The sequence below is a fragment of the Musa acuminata genome, chromosome BXJ2-8, assembly GCF_036884655.1.
Source record: "Musa acuminata AAA Group cultivar baxijiao chromosome BXJ2-8, Cavendish_Baxijiao_AAA, whole genome shotgun sequence".
Taxonomy (NCBI): domain Eukaryota; kingdom Viridiplantae; phylum Streptophyta; class Magnoliopsida; order Zingiberales; family Musaceae; genus Musa; species Musa acuminata.
In genome coordinates, this window is record NC_088345.1 from 38010030 (window position 1) to 38029378 (window position 19349).

A 19349-nucleotide genomic window follows, 5' to 3' on the forward strand; every position below is an offset into this window, starting at 1 on the left:
ACTGAATTAGTTCATTTAAAATATATTTTAAAAAAAATATTTAAAATTATAAATCGATTAATCGAACTTGATAAATCAATTTTGAACTTATCCAATCCAGTTTTGATTCAAACCTATTTTATTTTAATTGAATTAAACCATAAAATAATTCAGTTCAATTTGACCCGTAACGATTTTGTTCCAACCCATTTAAACATTCCTAATCTCAATTTTTAGCCAAAAACCCTTTCGAATCCAGTCCAAACTTTTTTTAAAAAAAATTCAACTAAGTTCGCTCTAAGGGATTGATTAAAACCATTATTGTCACTAACATATGAAAAGTAAATAAATAAAGGATCGAGACAGCAGTAACTCGGAACCTTTTTACTGTCCCAAACTGTTGATCGGCGTTAAAAGACAACAGAACTTAGGAGATGGTGGCCTACTTTTTGATTGGGTTGTATTCCAAGCAATAATACAAATGTGCAAGACGCTACTGATGACAAATGGACAATATTATGTTATCATCTGACAGTAACCTTGTCCCAATAGATACAAAGGAATGTGACGTGTCACTTGTCACCAAGGACACCTTTTCTACTACGAACACCTAATGCATACAAGAATGGACCAACGGAGAGTCATTTTGGAGTTGGGGATTTTACGTAGTGGTCATTAGGGAAACACAAGTTGAGGCAAATAAATGTGGCTTGTAATCATCAAATTCCATATAGGTTTTCTATTCTAATTCGATATTTGATGTGTTTTAACCATTGGATCAAAAAATTTAAACTCACACTAATGGTAATATACTCAACATACTTTGTCTCATAACTCAAAATAATTCTTTCTTTAATTATTAAAAATATTCACATGTGTGACATAAAAAGAGATGGGCTAAGAAGATTATCTCATTTTTGAAAGAGTTATATTACAAATACTAGGTTTGACTCATAATCTAGAAACTTAAATTTTGGATTGAATTGATGTATGATTTGATATATGTTAGTTCAGACTTATTTTTACAAAATTTATTACATATTATTAGAGTAGGTAAATAAAATTTAAATTGAATAAGTAAAAAAATTTAAAACAAAACTGAGTCAATCAGGCTAGATTTGATTAAATGAAGATGAGTCACACTATAACAAATAGATGTGGATGAGTGAACCATCTCATAGCATTGGAAAAAAAATAAGAACTCTAAAAAAGTTTGAACCTTGCAAATAAAGGGAAGATAGTACACTTGTACATCAATTAGTGGATAATATTGAGAATATATATATATATATATATATATATATATATATATATATATATATATATATATATATATATATTCTGATCATAAAAGAACTTAAGTTTTTTTGGTTGAATTAATATTCGATGTGATATATATTAACATTTATTAGTATGAGTGAATCTCGTCATTCCAAAATTGTGAGAGATTGGGGATTCTTTTGGAATTGTGATGGCATTGAATGATTTATTTACATGAAACCTTACATCAAACTGAATTAGTGTTATACTGTCAAAATGATTTAAGATCGTTGGATCAAGTCTTCAAGATATTTTAGTCTTTTGGCCCTAATCTAAGATTTGATCTATCCGTTGGTTGACTTTCAACGCAACCATTCCATCTTAAGAATATACCATTCGACTTTTGCTTGTGCAAGTATACAATAATAAAAAATTATCATAAATTTTTTATATTATCAAAAGTGTAGCGCATTTTCTTGAAAAAAAAACTCAATAATGTATTACTTGAATGCTTGTTTTTCATTGTTTTGCCTCTCTCCTCTATTGATTTCATATCATTTGGTTGTTGTTGGGATGTTATAATATTTGTGTGTTTTTTGCCCATGATGTGAAAACAATCTTCTGTCACACTCCAAGAGCAATTCTAGTGTTGGGGCTATTAATACCTTCCCTCCAACAATAATAATGGTGATTTTTCCCTCCAGAATGCTTCTAATGCTATAATCTCTGTAGCTTTACTCTCATCTATTTTGTTGTTTTTTTTACTTGATTTTGCTGGTGGTAGATGGTCGTCTATGTTCTCCACCATCGTGCTCGTATGAAACAACATCAATTGTCTCTTGACGTAGTTTTCCCATATATATCTTCACGAAAGGTTTATAATTCATCTTAAAATAATGATTCACTTTCAGTTTTCTTCTAACCTAACCTAAAATCCTTTATTTTTTTATTAGCTATTTTGATCAGCTTTATTATAATTCCTTTATCATTATTCTAATGCATTTAAGATATATGCCTTTGTGCCACATAATTGAAACCATTCTTCTAACTAAATCCACCCTAAATTAATGAGCAAAGAGCATTTTTCATGAAAACTTGGTGGCATAAGGAGCATAGATGTGCTATCATCACATCCGCTTAAGACAATTGACATTTTGGTATTCCTATAATTTTCCCTAATATTCAAATTAAATCAAAAATCTAAATTTAATCAAAACTAAATCTAAATCGAACCAGTTTGAATTTAGTTTAGTCCGAATCAATTCATAAATGGTTCAATTTTAAAGACTATAAATGATTTTATTTCGATTAATCAGTTGGAATCAAATTGATAATAATTTTAATTTAAAATATATTAATTCAATTAAGTTTACTGTCCTAAGCCTTTAATCGGTGGGAACCGATTAATCAAATAATATTAGCTCAATTTAATAAATATTATTATATCATCTAATTAGATTAAGATTTTGATTCGATTTAATTAAATTAAATTAATTTATTTAAAATTATAAATTGATTAACTAATTAACCGAATCGAATTAATCATTTTTAAACTAGTTCCATTATGTAGATTCGAATAGGTTCTAGTTTGAATTATTTTATTTTAATCAAACAAAATAAAAAATAGATTGAGTTCGATTTAATTTAATACGATTCAAACTGATTTGAACGCACTAGTGGTTCATATATTATGATCCATAAAATTTTTTATTATATTTAAAAATTCAAATAATTAAAACATCATTTCGCTTTCGTTGTTATTAGAATTATGGTTCTTCACATTTAAATGTTCTTAATCTCATAATATTGTCAATTTTAAATAATATTCCCTGATCGACAAGTAAGGTAGCTAACGTGTGAGGTATGTGTGGAGGAACATAGGAGAAAGTAACAACATTTACAATGTTAGCCAAATGTAAACAATCAGAAATAATGTTCTTCATGTGTCAGGGAATAATATCACTAACATTAATAAGGATGTTGATAAGTTTTACTGGATCAGATCGAATATTCGATATCATTTACACTATTAAAGCTCATCCTAAATGATCCAATATTCAATTTGACTTGCGTCATTATCAATGAGTGTTATTGCAGCCGGTTGTGATAATTCCAACCTTTACGTTGTTGATATTAAAATATTTCTTAATCTATGTTATCTTCAAAGTTCATTGTTCATTTTAGGAAAAACTCAACTGGTCCGAGACTAAAATTGATACCTGTCAATTCTCATCCGACGTGTCGAGGCATCAAGTTAGTATCGAGCTATCAAGTTACCAAGATCGAAGAAACTGAGTTATCGAGTTAGAATTCTCAATTTACCAAGCTCCCCCTTGCTGTAGAGAGTTGTTCCCAAACTACTGAGGTTATTGTTGAGGGTCAAAATCTAGCTCTTACATAAAAAGTTTAATATCAGATTTTTTCAGATCACCAGTAAGGAGTGACGAGAGAGAAGAGAGAAAAAAAATTATAATTGATATTCCTGATCATTGGTTTTTATTGAAAAATAATTTTGTTATTTTTATTGAGATAGCACATATATGACATAACAAATCTTATCGTTTCAGTGTGCACGTGTCAAAGTTGTAAAATAATAATTTTTTCCTTATTAATATGAGATTTTAGAAGCGAAATAATTTTTAAAAATTCATAAAGAAAATTTGCTATATATTTTTAATCCATGTGTTAAATCTTAAATGGACGATTATACCCTTTTCAAATATAACTAAAGAAAAGACATATTGAAGTTTCTTCTCTTCCTAAATAAAAGTTAATATATATAATTTTTTAATATTACCAAACGTTTCATGCCTCGTCAGCACAAAGAATGTATTGACGAGAGGACAGCATTTACAATTAGTACAACTGTCCAAGGTATCTAACGCCCACTCAAAAGAATATTCTTCCGGAATCTCCATCACACAATTCTTCAACCTACGCCACCCCCCAATCAATTCCCACATCCCTATCCGGTCGCTCCAAAACCCCGCGGCGGCATCCGAAGCCGACCCAACCCGCCCTCAACCGGCACTTAGGAAGCGCCCCTTGGTTTCGGCGAGGGCCATTCCCCGCCCCCCCAGTCACGTGCGCCCTGATAGCCCCCACCAAAACTTCGGGACGCAGCGGAACTCTCCAGAATCTCGCCGACCCGTACGCGGCGACAAGAATATTCCTTCGCCCCAAACGCATCCCAGCCATTCGTTTGCTCCTTCAGCGACATCCACCCGTTGGCTTACGCGCTCCGTGGAATCCCACGGCGTTAAGATTCAAACCCCCCCTCCGCTCTTTCCCCATCCCCCACCTTCCACCCTCCAATCCCTCCCCGCCTCATCAGACCGAGTCGGATCTCTCTACGCGACGCCCCGACCCTGATTGCATCCTCTCCATCGAGATCTCAACCAAAGCACATCGATGGACCTGCTGGGGCGAGCGCGGAGGTACCATGACTACATCCGAGCGCTCAAAGAGGAGCGCAAGAAGATCGAGGTCTTCCAGAGAGAGCTGCCTCTTTGCCTTCAACTCGTTACGCAGGGTATCGATCTACTTTTCTGTTTGCTGCTTTTGATGGTGTCACTCATGGAATAGTTGACGGTGCTGCAGCGATCGAGAGCGTGAGACATCGTGCGGGTGAGGAAGAGGGGGTGTATGAAGGGCCGGTCTTGGAAGAGTTCATCCCTCTGAAGCCGAGTCCCACTTCGACGTTGTCGGAGGAGGAGAAGGGTGAGACTAGGAAGAGCGCCGCGGCGATCGGGTGGGATAGGAAGCCGGAGTGGCTTAGATCCGTCCAGCTCTGGAATCAGGAGCCGGACACAGACCTTAAAGTGGTGAGAGGACGAATTTTGTAGTGGTTTCTTTTCTTTCGCCCTTTTGTTGATTTCATGTCGATGGGTTCTGATCTTGTTGGTGGTGGTGGGTGATAGGAGCCACCGAAGAAGCCGATAGCGGTGAGCTTGAAGAAGATCGGCGGCGCATTCCAGCCATTCGACAGGGAAAAGCATGTCGCGCCACCAGCGGTCGTGGCAGTAGCACCACCCGCGAGCTCCACTGCCGGTGGTGGTGATGGGAAGGGTGGAGGTGGAGGATGTGCTGACGTTGATGGCAGCCGCAGCGGCGGACGAGACAAGGAGAAGGAAGGGCAGTCCCAGCTCCATCGCAAGGCGAGACGCTGTTGGTCGCCGGAGCTCCACCGCCGGTTCCTGCACGCCCTTCAGCAGCTCGGTGGCTCCCACGGTAAGCCCCAAACACACACAACACCATTAATAGCGTCGTCGCCATCACTAGTCTCTGCTGCCTTGAGCATCTCACAAGACAGAATTCGGCTCATGCTCATCTCAAATTTGCTCCTTTTACCGACCAAGATGCGTTTCTAAAAATTGGATCTTGTTGATCGCAGTTGCAACTCCGAAGCAGATCAGGGAGCTGATGAAGGTGGACGGGCTCACCAACGACGAGGTCAAGAGCCATCTGCAGGTCAGTTACAAGAACCTTTACCATTTCCTTCTCCTTGTTGATTGCGTGAGCTACAAACAAACCCGAAAAAGTGGAATGCACTGCGGCCCTGGTTTGGATGCAGCAGTATCGTGTTGTACCCGCAAAGAATCCGATTCCTTCCCACCGATTCACTATCTTCTCCTCATGAACTCTCCAAGGTCCTTTTGATGCCCTTTGTTTTGGCTAGCAGAATCTCTCTGCTACTCGGTCTCTGCACCCTGGTAGAATTATATGCCTAGAATTACTAATGTGTTCGTTCCATCGACTTCCACTTCTCTACCCTGCTTAATTTTCTAAGATGGAGAACCCATCTTTCTTCCAGTGGCCAATTTAGGTTAATAGATTAGTATCCAAACCCGGGATTCCAGATATGCTGCATGGACCACAATGTAAGCAGCGTTGTGGTCAAAATCTTGGTGGAGCCCGTGATGAACCAAACCACCCTCCAAACTTAATGCCTAGACATTCTTATAGACACAATGGGCACCCTTGAGGGGAAAAACACTCGAAACCAAGATTTTAAGAAAAAAAGAGATACAATGGGCACCCTACATTTAAAAATAGAACCAAAATTTTCATCGTATAAGATCAATTAAAAGACTCTTAAATGATCCTCACTCAATTATAATTCTCTTATATACCCTCTTATATAAAACTCGAATAATTATATCTTTTCGATCCTCCTTTAGAGCTCTATCTAGAGAAACCCTAGAAAGAAAGAGGCACCCAAAATATTCCACATCAAAACCTACAGAAAAATATCTAGAGAAACCCCAGAAACAAAGAGGCACCCAAAATATTTCTCATCAAAACCTACAGGTAGAATGAGATATTTAGAGAAAAATCAAATTCTGTCTCTCTATGATACTAGCTTCAGATATCCTCATGTATTTATAAATCATTAACGTATCTATCCGCATGTATGGTTTAGGTTAAATTCCATTGTAGCTATCTTAATATCTTCTCTGGTTAATCTTCCTCTAAACCATGCTTTGCGTTGGGACTATTGGCATTTGATTCAGTGAACAGGACAATTATTGTGTCATACTGACATGTTTTCGATGCCAATATCTGTTCGACGTATTGACATATTTGATCTTTGTTCAGAAATATCGGCTGCACACCCGACGGCCGACCCCAACGGTACAGAGCAGCAGCAGCAGCAGCAGCAGCAGCAGCCCCCCGGCCACCCAGTTTGTGTTGGTCGGCGGAATTCTGGTTTCGCCGCCAGATTACGCAGCAGCATCACCTGGGAATGGTGCTTATGCTCCTCCGGATAGCATCTACGCCCCATTAGCATCGGTTCCATCGGACTCGAAGCTTCGAAACCAGCAGCTTCATCAGCAGTCGCAAAGATCCATCGCGAGGCCTTCGGACACAGAAGACAGATCCGGCGGTGAAGATGACAACAGCATGCGGGATGATGGCGATGCCACCAACTCTGCGTCCCCTACGACCTCTGCAACTTCTCAAACCACCACAGCCTCGCCTCTCTTCTGACTTCACCACGATTTTGACTGCATCCTTTGTCTCGGTCTCTTTGTAAGGAGAGCTTTACGACAGTTGTACACATGATCAAGATTTAGTATCGCCGGTGAGTTGTAAGTGACCATATTGAGTTCATGCAATTATCCTGAGCTTTGCCAACATTGTGCTCATTTATTCTTCTGAATTCCACTGTTCTTATCTATAAATCCGATGTCATCATGTTCAATTATTTGGTTATCAAACATTTTCTGATTTATGAAATATAAGGAATTTTATTATGAAAAAATTATAAAAAATATTGAAATTTAGAATTTGATTGTTATATGAATATGTAATGTGCCTTTAGCTTTTGATGGGAGGGAATATACAAAAATATTTTGTTCATATCATTTTTTTATAAATTTAAAAAGAAGAAAAAAGTTTATTTGGAATTTTTGTGAGAGCATATAGAAAAGATTTGGTTTTGAATTTGGATTAAATGGTAGGAACTATACTTTATGTTTTTCCTCTCACAGATAATAAATATTGAATCACATCAATCTTATATTATTATTGAATTTTGTATTGTTCTCTTAGGTATCTACGTTTTTTTCCCTTTTCACAAATTCTATAGTATTATCATTTATCTTGCGCGATGGATCGAGAATAATTAGAATACAAAACTTCTTAGATCCCATTCAGACTCGGTGGAAAGGATCGTAAAATTACAATTTACGGAAAATTTTTGGTTGTTGGATTGGTTCAAAGAACAACAACAATAAAGAACAAAATTGTAATATCCCAACTTAGTTAGTAGATTGATTATGAAATAATTATTTAAAAAATCACATGGTATATTATGTTGAATCTCGGATTTTAATGATGAAATCAATTGATGAGTTTATAAACTAATGAGCCATTGAGAAAAGTGATGTATGATAAATTTCGATCATAAAAAGATAAATCAATTGAAGCAAGAGAATCAGACGTTGAGCCAAAGAGTATCATGTTAGAAATTGGATATTAGGCCGGAAAGATCGAGCATTGCGTCAAGATCGGATGTTACTAGAGGTCAACATACCGTTGGATTGGGTAATATGCTGAAGGAAAGGATGATACATTGAAAGTTCGGATGAAGTGCCAGATGAACTAATGACATGCTGGACAATGTAAGCTTCATGATTTGTAGTTGTTGAGTCTTGATCGAACTAATTTAAGTGTCTAATTGAGTTAGTTTTGAGTGTAACAATATCAACTTAATTAGGAGCCCATGTGGCCTAAATCAAAATTAAATTGAGTTTATTAGATGGCAAATTCTATGACTTTGTAATATCCCTCACTTTTAAAAATTATTAATAAAGATTTATTTATAAATCGGAGGACCTATATGTAAATATAGAAATTTCAAGAACTAAACTGTTAAGTTACAAAAAAAAAAAGAAAACTGAAAATTTCGGTTTTATCCCACCGCCCCCATGCTCTTTATGTTTCTTCCAGAAGAAGAGAAGTAGAGAGAGAAGAGAAGAAGAGGGAAAAGAAGAGAGGAAGAAGAAGGAGAAGAGAAGAAAAGAAGAAGAGAGGGAAGAGGGAGAGGAAAGAGAGATAGCTGCAGCAGCTAGGGCTGCAGCACCTCTATTTCGTGTAGGAGGAAACAGAGGAGTTCATGTGTGGGGCGTCGGGGAGGAGAAGGGAAGAAGAGAAGAAGAAGAGAAGCAGAGGAAGAGAAGAAGAAGAAGAAGAAGAAGAAGAAGAAGAAGAGGTGGTTGCGGCAAGGGCTGCAGCGAGGAGCTGTGGGGCGTTGGGGAGGAGAAAGGAAGAAGAGGAGAAGAAGAAAAGAAGAAGAAAAGGGAAAAGAAGAGAGGAGGAAGAAGAGGGAGAAGAGAAGAATACAAGAAGAAGAAAAAGAGAGGGAAGTGGGAGAGGAGCGAGAGGTGGCAGCAGCTAGGGCTGCAGCACCTCTGCTTCCTGCAGGCATAAACAGAGGAGACGAGGTGTTGGGCGTTGGGGATGAGAAGAAGAAGAAGAAGAAAAAGAAGAAGAGAAAAAGAAAAAACAAGAAGGATGGCTGCGGCATGGGCTGCAGTGAGAAGGTGTGGAGTGTTGGGTAGGAGAAGGGAAGAAGAGGAGAAGAAGAAGAAGAGGAAGATAAGAAGTAGAAGCGGGTGAAGAGGTGACACCTCTGTTTCCTGCAGGAGGAAACATAGGAGAGGAGGTGCTGTTCGTCGGGGAGAAGAAGGGGAGGAAGGAGAAGAAGAAGAAAGGAAGGAGAAGGAAGAGGAGAAGGGAAAGAAGTAGCTGCGGCTGCGGCTGTGGCAGCTACAGCTGTGGCAGGGAAAGAGGAAGAGGAAGGAAGAAGGGAAGGAGAGGAAGAAGCGAAGGGAAAGAAGGGGCTGCGGCTGCGGCGATGGCAGCTGTAGTTGGAAGAGAAGAAGGAGAGGAAGATGAGCAGGGGAGGAAGAAGAGGCTGCAGCCGTGGCTGAGGCTGCGACTGCAGCAGTGCAGCTAGGAAAGAAGGAAAGGAAGAATAAGAGAAAGGAAAAGGGAAGAAGAGAGGAAGAGAAGAAGGGGAGGCAGCTGTGGCAGTGGCAATTGCAGCTGGAAGAGAAGGAGAGGAAACAGAGTAGGGGAGGAAGCAGAAGCTGCGAGTGTGGTGGCTGCGACTGCGGTTGCGGTAGTTGTGGCAACGGTGGTGGCTGCAGTAGTTGCTTTTGGGAAAGAGAAAGAAAGGAAAAGAAAAAAAAGGGGTCTGTGGCCGTGATTGCGACTGCGGTGGTGGCGGCTGCGTCTACGGCAACTGTGTTTAGAAAAGAAAAAGTAGGAACGAGAGAAGGGAGGAAGGAAGTAGTGTAGGGGAAGGGGCTGCGGTTGTGAAAGTAGCTGCGGTCGTGGCTATGACTGTGGTAGTGGCAGTGGCAATGGCAATGGCTGCGACAGTTGCGTTTGAAAAAGAAAACGAAGGAATGAGAGTAAGAGAGAGCAGGTGACTATGTCTCTATGTTCTGCATGAGTTGTAGTTGTGGAGAAAAAAGAGAAGACATGTAGAAAACGAAACAGGGAGAGGACATGGAGGAAAAGTAGAAGGATTTGGGCTGACACCTTCTTTGGATCTTCAGATCAAAATCTTTGAAAGGCAAGTGTTTCGGTCCTTTCTATTGCAAGTGTTTCAGTCCTTTCTATTGTAAGTGTTTCGATCCTTTCTATTGCAAATGTTTCAATCCTTTTTATTACAAGTGTTCTAATCCTTTCTATTGCAAGTGTTTCGATCCGTTCTATTGTAAGTGTTCCGATCCTTTTTATTGCAAATGTTTCGATCCTTTCTATTGCAAGTGTTATCTTTTCTATTGCAAGTGTTTCGATCCTTCCTATTGCAAGCTTTCTAATCTTTCCTATTGCGAGTATCCTGATCTTTCCTTACTATAATTTTACCTCTACATTTGCTTTGAATATGAAGAATTTTGAATTGTTCTAACCTTGCATTTGATATATCTCCTGTTTAGACGTAACTATTCGAATATGTGCAACTTCCGAGATTCTGACCTTTCTACCTTTTTATGGTTATAACTTCATGTATTGACCTCTGATTTGGACAAAGCTTATTTGATCAGAATATATACTCATAATCCTTTCTTTTGATAGCTTAATTCAAGAATTCAGAGTAAGTTTGCCTGCCTAAACTTCTGTTTCAAATGAGCCTACAGATTCTGCTAAATAGGGATTATAATTTCTGACCTTTTGATACCGAGCTGCCTATAAGTCGATGTTGGAAACTCCGATTTGTTCAAAACTGATTTCATTAGAAACTAGACTCGTAGATCTTTCTTTTGATATATAGATTGAAGGAATTGGATTCCAAACACCTACCCAGTTATCTATTGAATCTGACCTTATGAATTATGCCAAATAGAGATTTTGTTCTCCGACCCTTGTTTACCAAATTATTTATAACTCTCTCTATTGGACAGTTCAATTCATATGAAGCTTGTCTTATCTGAAAGTATAATCTAATGATATATTTCTGAGTAAATTGGAGCATGATTGATAGTTTGAATCATTTGTTCAATGTGCCTCTTGAATTCTGCCATAAATCGAGCTTTGGTCGATTTCGCATATTCTGGTTTCATTCCTTTGGAAATTGATTTCATCTAACCTTCTTATTTGAATTGAGCTATATGTGATTGCTTGGAATCCTCGTATGCTCTTGCTTTCATTTCCTTTCAAATCTGAATACATTTGTGAATGATTATGTTTGCATCGTATTGACTCATAAAGGCACATGTACATTTCATTGTTCCGCATGTGCTTCCGATATGTCCAAATTTATTGTTCACAATATCTTTTGTACTCTAGTGTTTGTGGGATTATTTGGACCTTTGCCAGAAATGGTAAAGGGTATGTGCTTAGAGCTCGCGATGCTCTAGATTATGTTTGGTGGTCATTCAGAAATAGATGAACCATATTATGTTTGGAATCGCACTTCACCATCTATCTGTTTGATATGAAATTCAGACCCGACCTAGCACTTGGGCAGGGTGAGAGGGCTCGAGTAGGAAAGGGCTACCCATGGATGGAGTCGAGAACTCATCACGACGTGGAGCCACCACTGAGTTAAACCTCATATGCACTATGCTAGGGTACGACGTCTGAGCTTCTATTTCATATTTTGTATTGATATGCTCCAAAATATTTCCTATGCCATTGATATACTTCAAAATTCTTTACATACCATTGATAAGTTCCAAAATATTTCATTTGTCATTAATACGCTCCGAAACATTTAATACGCCTTTGATATACTCCGAAATGTTTCGTTTGCTATTGTTATGCTCCTAAATGTTTCATATGTCGTTGATATGCTCCGGAACATTTCATACGCTATTGATATGCTCCAATTACTCTGTGCTCCATTTGCTATGAACTGATATGTTCTGAAATGTCCTATTGGCCATTGATATGCTCCGAAACATCTCGTATGCTATTGATATGCTCCAATTACTCTATGCTCCATCTGTTATAAACCAAATAGGTTTTGAATGACATGACACATATGATTTTGTATCTAATGAGATGGGATCCTTGAGAATTCTTGTATTTTGCCTTACATTATGATATCGTGTTTGAAACCGTTTCTTTTGTTCCGAATATGCTTTGTCACTTGCTGAGATATTTTTAGCTCACTCCGTTGTTATATAAATCTTTCAAGTCAAGTTTGTTGAATCTCGTATTTTGATGATGAAACTACTTGATATATGTTTATGATTTAATCTGCGTTTTGAGTGATGCAGGATGCTTCGATCAGGATGAGACAATTAAAGCAGGAAAATCATGTTGTGCCGAAGGAACATGTCAGAAGATTGGACATCGGGCCGGTGGATCGGTCGACGTATCGACAGAAGGCTTCGGGTCGTGGACTCGGGCATCGGGCCAAGAAGAGCGAGTATTGTGCCAAGGATATCGGAGTTGCGGAGTCAACTGGCCGATTGGGCAATAGGCTGCAGGAGAGGACGATGCGCCGAAGAATCGGACGATGCGCCGAAGAATCGGACGAAGCGTCGAGGGACCAATGACATGCCGGACAACTGGGTTAAATTGCTTAGGATTAATTGTCTCGATCGAAGTTTTGTTTTAAGTGTGCAGGATTAACTACGATGAAAGTTAGACAAGCAGCAGGAGTTGCGCCGGAGTCAAGTTCATGATCATGTTGGGAGTTCGAGAGTTCGACGGAAGTTCGGACGGTCGTCGGAGGTTCTGCGGGAACAGATCCGAGAAGTCCAGAAGCTTGCCAAGCGAAGCTCGTCGGAACTCGCCAAGTGGATCGTCGCAAGTCCAGGAGTTTGCCGAAAGTCCGCAGGAGGATCACCGATGGTTCATCGGTTGATCGACGGAAGTTCGCCGGAAACTCGCCGGAAGAAGCGATTGACGCACCGAAGCAAAGCTGCAGAAATTGTCTTAGATTTAATCGTAGTTAGCACGTTGATTAAGTTGGAAATGGGAGGTGATCCCATTAGCTTAATCCAGGGGCAATTGGGCCCCTGAAAAACTGAAATTGGGCCGAATGGAGCTAACCATTCGGACCCTGATTGCATCAGTAGGTGCAACCGCCCAAGCCAGGAGGTTGCATCGCCCAGTCTCCCTGCTACCTCCTGGGCTCAGTCTCCGAGCGAGACTGGGCGGTGCAACCTCCCCTGACAGAGGTAGCACCACCTGGGCTCGGTCTTTGAGCTCTGGCAGGAGAGGTGCAACCGCCTCAGTCAGGAGGTGGCACCGCCTGGGGCTCAGTCTCCGAGCCATACTCAGGCGGTGCAACCGCCCCTGACAGAGAGGTGCAACCGCCTGGGCTCAGTCTCCAAGCTCTGCCAGGCGGTGCAACCTCTCCAGTCAGGAGGTGCAACCGCCTGATCCCGGAATTCCGGGATTTGATCGTTTTGAGCTCCAAATTTGAACTAGGTTGGGGCCTATAAATACCCCACCCATTCAGCACAAAAACAACATAGACCTACACCGAAATCTTGATTCTTTCTGTGATTCTAAGAGCTCAAAATTGTTGTAAAGCCTTTAAGTCTCCTCCTTCTGTTCTTTAAGCTTCTGAATTGTAAAAGTGAGGAGAGAAAGGTTCTGTAAGGGTTGTCTCCTGAGCCCATCAAAAGGAGTGAAACTGTAATAGGGCAGTTGGCCTTCGCCCATTGAAGGAAGGCAGCTAGTTGACGTCGGTGACCTCGTCGGAGGAGGAAGCCAAAAGTGGAGTAGGTCAAGACTGACCGAACCACTCTAAATCTCTAGTTTGCTTTTATTTCGAGTACCTTATCATTACTGCAAACCTCCTACATAACTACTCCTCTCTGCGCCTTTACGAACAAGTTCTAAGTGCTGATCTTTTCGAATCTGCATTCAGACGTAAATCTGTGTTTTTCGTACGATCAGCTTACGTTTGTGTTTTGATTCTGCAAAACTGTCTTCTGCGCTTTTTATGAACTAGCTTCTAAGTTTAGATCCCTTTGAAACTATTTTAGACGCAAACTACGTTTAGACGTAAAACTGCGTTTAGACGCAAACTGCGTTTAGACGTAAAACTACGTTTAAACGTAAACTGCACAAATTATGTTTAAACATAAAACTGTATTTTAGACATAAACTTCTTTTAAACGTAAAACTATGTTTAGACGTAAAACTGCGTTTAGACGCAAACTACGTTTAGACGTAAAACTGCGTTTAGACGTAAATTGAGTTTAGACGCAAAACTGTGTTTAGACGCAAACTGCGCAAACTGTGTTTAGACATAAAACTGTGTTTTAGACGTAAACTACTTTTAGATGCAAACTGTGTTTAGACGTAAAACTGCGTTTAGACGTAAACTGAGTTTAGACGCAAAACTACGTTTAGACGTAAAACTATGTTTAGACGCAAAACTGCGTTTAGACGCAAACTGTATTTAGACGCAAACTCAGTTTAGACGTAAACTGTGCTTAGATGTAAACTGCGCTTAATCTTAAGTAATCTTAGAATCGGCTTTTACATCGAAATTGTTTTTATTGGACGAATGCAGCTTTCGTTTTTAAATCGTTGAAAGATTTCCGCTGCACTAATTCACCCCCCCCTCTTAGTGCTCTCGATCCTAAAAAAGTTGTCACTCTTTGAGATGTTTTGAATTGGGCTGAGGCAGTGGAGAGCTATTCAGAATTATGGGCAAGTCTTGTTGGTTATTATGTTATTGTCATATAAGCATATTTTGTATGTAATGAAATATTGTCGATGAACCGAAATAGATATACCTTGTAAAAGTGTTAGAAGATTTCTCTTATTTGGAATTTCGGAATGTTGAGTCTAGTTTACGATGATATGAACTTTTGGTAAATGGTTGGAGTTCTGATTGTATAAATTACATAGCTTGTGGATTTATAAATGTTGTTCATGTTTGTTAAGTTGGCTTGGGTTGCCATAAATATGAATTATCGAGTGATGTGATATATGATTATAAACTACACATGTTTTATAGATATAAATTTGATAGAATATTTTTTAGTGTCCTCAAATGTTAGTTTGGATCCTGGATTAGTTTGTGATAAATTTTTTTAATATTATCGATATTTTTGAGGGGCGTGACAGACTTGAGGTTGGGCCAAGTGGTGCCAGGTCAAGTGGTGGAATTGCTTGTGAGTTGGAAAGTACGAAATATACTTTTTCGAAAAAACCCAACGGTGGTACCACTAGGATCAGTAGTGGTACTACCCAGTGTCAAGCGATGGTATCGCTAGAACATAGTCTTCCAAACTATGTTAGGTGGTGGTACTACTAGTGCTTAGGCTGTTAAGCGATGATACTGCTAGTACCCCAAAAACCCAGAGATTTAAATTTTTGGCTTAATTTCTGAAACCATTTGGGGCCTATAAATACCCCTCTCATGCTTGCTTGCAAAGTATGAAAAGCTTATGATTTTAAAGTATTGTAAACTTTTGAAAAGTATTGAGTCTCTTCCTTTTTGAGTCTAGAAGTTATTCTAAGGAAGGTGAGAGGTCATTTATAAAAGAGAGGTATAAGGGTTCTCTCCTAAACTTGTAAAAAGGAGAAAACATTGTAACAAGGGTAGTTGATCTTCACTTATTGAAAGAAGATTAGTAGTGAAAGTCGGTAGCCTCAAAGGAATAGGAATCGGGAGTGGATATAGGTCGAGACGACCAAACCGTTATAAATTAGTTTGCATTTCTTCTTTTGTTTTAATTTACTATTACATACTGATTTACTTACTAAGCAATCCTTACTTTCACTTTTTGTTAATCATATTTTTGATACGGGTTTCATCGATCGAAACCTTTAAATCAAAAATTTTAAAAGTACTAAATCACCCTACCTTCCCCACCTCCCCCTCTTAGTGCTTTTACGATCTTAACAATTGGTATCAGAGTATGGTTCTTTCAGTTGGTTTAATACCCAAGAGAGATTAAATGACTTTTTCTAACAATCAAAAGGGTCACTCTTGTTGAATCTCGTATTTTGATGATGAAACCAATTGATAAGTGTTTATGATTTGATATGTGTTTTGAGTGAAGCAGGATGTTTCAATCAGGAAGAGACATTTAAAGCAGGAAAAATCATGTTGGATCGGAGAAATATGTTAGAAAATTAGATGTCGTGTCGAAGGATCGGTCGACGTATCGACAGAAGGCTTCGGGCCACGATTTCGGGCATCGGGCCAAGAAGAGTGGATATTATGCCAAGGATATTGGAGTTACGGAGGTTAATTATGGGCAATAAACCACAAGAAAGGGTGATGTGTCGAAGAATCAGACGAAGCGTCAATGAACCAATGACATATCAGACAACGTGATTCATGCTTAGTAATAATTGTCTAGATCGAAGTGAATTTTACGTGTGCAGGATTAACTATGATAGCAAATTATAAAGCAAAATGAAGTCCCGGAGCCAAGAACATGATTTCGTTGGGAGTTCGAGAGTTCATCGGAAGTCCGAACGTTCGTCGAAAGTTCTACCAAAATTGACCAAGAATTCCAGGAGCTTACTAAAGAAGCTCGTTGGAACTCACCAAGAAGATCGTCGTGAAGTCCATTAAAACATTACCGAGAGATCGTCGAAAGTTTGCCGGAAGAATCACCGAAAGCTCGCCGGAAGAAACTAGACTTCTGGACTTGTTTAGCTTAGTAAATGTCTTAGAATTCATAGTTAGCACATAATTGGGATTAGAATTGGGTCAACCTAATTAGGAGCTAGTTGGGCCCATGTATGAATTGTGTTGGGCCCAATGAAAAGGCCTAAACAATGGCCCAAAAGGTGACACTATCGTGGTACAGTCTCTGAGACTATGTCAGGCAGTGGTACTGCCAGTTTGGGCGGTGATACCGCCCAAACACAATCTCCGAGAGGCTGCAGGTGGTGGTACCGCCTAGTGGCAAGGTGCCAAGCGGGGCACAACCCTTGTCAAGTGGTGGTACTATCTAGTGTCAGACTAACACTAGCGGTGGTACCACCCAACATAGGCGGTGGTACTGCCCATACCTAGGAAACCTAGGATGAGATATTTTTAGGCTCTAAGTTTGAATAAACTTGAGGCCCATAAATACCCCTCTCATCTCTGGTTAAGATACGCAAGCATAGAGAATTTAAAAAGGAAAAAATATTGTAGTAATCTCTTGTGAGAATCCTCCTCCTCTAGTCTAAGTGTTAGAATAGTTTGAGAGAGGAGTGAGTGCTTGTAAAGGTTATCTCCTAAACCTGTGAAAAGGAGAAGAGGGGTGTAAGAAGGAGGTTGATATTGACCTATTAAAGGATGATCAATAGTGGATGCTGGTGGCCTCGACGAAGGAGGAATCGGTGGAGTGGATGTAGGTCACGATGACAGAACCACTATAAAAATCTGGTTTGCCTTTACATTGAGCAATTTACTTTTATAGTTAACTACCTCTCCTCTTTACTATGCTTTTATTACGCCTACACTCACATACGCTTTCAAGTTTCTGAAATTGGTTTTCAATGTACGAAAGAATTTTTTGAAACCAACATGATTTTACCACTACACTAATTCACCCCCCCCTCTTAGTGCCGACTTGTTTCTAACAACTCTATCACTCATCCTCCTATATTTTGTGGGACAGATTACATTTATTGGAAGACACGAATGCATATTTTCTTAATTTATATAGATTTTGATTTGTGGAATGTCGTTAAATGTAATTTTCAAAAATCATCTAGACCCATGAATGAATGGAATGATCTTGAGAAGAAAACGTTTTCTTTAAATGCTAAAGCTATGAACGTTTTTATTTTATGCTTTAGACAAAAATGAGTTTAATCATATTTCTACATATAAAACTGCACATGATATTTGACACATAATTGAAGGTACTCATGAAGGCACAAGTAGAGTAAAAGAATACAAGATTAATCTCTTGGTATATAGTTATGAAGCCAAGCGAATCCATTAGTGACAGTTTTACAAATGTTGTCAATGGTTTGAAAGCTCTTGGTAAATATTATACTAATATTTAATTAGTTAATAAAATTTTAAGATCTTTTTCAAAAAGTTGGGATTCAAAAGTAACTACAATTCAAGAAGCAAAAGACTTAACAATTTTTCTCTTAAAGAACTTATAGGATTATTATTGACCTATGAAATGACTTGCAAGACACATGACGAATATGAGGACAACTTTCTAAAGAATAGGAAGGATATTGCACTTAGAACCAAAGAAAACCACTCGAGCGAAAGCACAAGCGACGATGATGACTTGGCACTCCTTACAAGAAAATTTAAAAAGTTCATAAAAAGGAACAAAACAAATCTTGTAAAATAAGACTCTAAGAATAAAAACAAACTAAAAAAGGACACAATCATTTGCTATGAATGAAAAAAACCATATCACTTAAAAAATAAGTATCATAATTGAAGAAGTTGCTAACACAAAAGAAGAAAATAACACTCAAGGCAACTTAGGACGAATCAAGTGAATTAGAAGACGAAGAGCAAACTAATGAAGATGAAGTAGTGAACTACGCATTGATGGGTTTCAACAATGAGGTATGTGACTCAACTGAAACTTCTTTATGATTTGTATGATGCATTTTATGATTTGTCTGTATTTTATGATTTGTATGATGAACTTAAAATAGTTGACAAAAATATAAATTACTAAAAAAGGATCCTATATCTCTCTCTAATGAATTTGATAAATTGAAAAAAGAGTATGATAAATGCTTGTTAACATCTTGCACTAAATGTGGAGAGTTAGATTCATTCAAAAAGAAAAATATATTATTGAAACAAATATTAGAAAATTTTAAATTTATAATAAATCATTAAACATGATTATTGCTAATAAAGGTCATGTACATAGAAATGAAGGAATCAACTTCATGAGTAGTAACACTCGATAAAAACTAATTACATTTGTTAAAGGACTCACATTACATGTTCCCCTTAAAGTTAAATATAATTTTTATAGTAGACGTGGTCATCATGCTTATAAATATTTATTTAAAAAGATAGCTTGCATAAATTAGTTTGGGTTCATAAAGGAACCATAAATGACTTAATGCCAAAAGTCAAGATAGGTAAATCTAACCATAAGGTATCAAAAATTAAATAGGTACCTAAAAAAAACCCTCATTTCTTACAGATATACATACAATTGAAAACTAGGAGCAAG

The 19349-nt window shown here is 38.4% G+C and overlaps 1 protein-coding gene and 1 long non-coding RNA gene across 2 annotated transcripts; both read left to right on the top strand.

Annotated features, from left to right (window-relative positions):
- The first annotated feature begins 4516 nt into the window (after positions 1 to 4516).
- On the top strand, positions 4517 to 7377 carry LOC135619431 (transcription factor NIGT1-like). Its single transcript, XM_065121440.1, has 5 exons — positions 4517 to 4771; positions 4840 to 5063; positions 5160 to 5469; positions 5633 to 5709; positions 6838 to 7377. The coding sequence occupies exons 1-5, from the start codon at positions 4651 to 4653 to the stop codon at positions 7228 to 7230; spliced, it is 1125 nt and encodes a 374-aa protein (XP_064977512.1). The 5' UTR covers positions 4517 to 4650; the 3' UTR covers positions 7231 to 7377.
- A 1320-nt stretch (positions 7378 to 8697) lies between these two features.
- LOC135619432 (uncharacterized) lies at positions 8698 to 15031 on the top strand. Its single transcript, XR_010489392.1, has 3 exons — positions 8698 to 10327; positions 11704 to 11828; positions 12480 to 15031. It is a non-coding gene; the product is annotated as an uncharacterized LOC135619432 (long non-coding RNA).
- The last annotated feature ends 4318 nt before the right edge of the window (positions 15032 to 19349 follow it).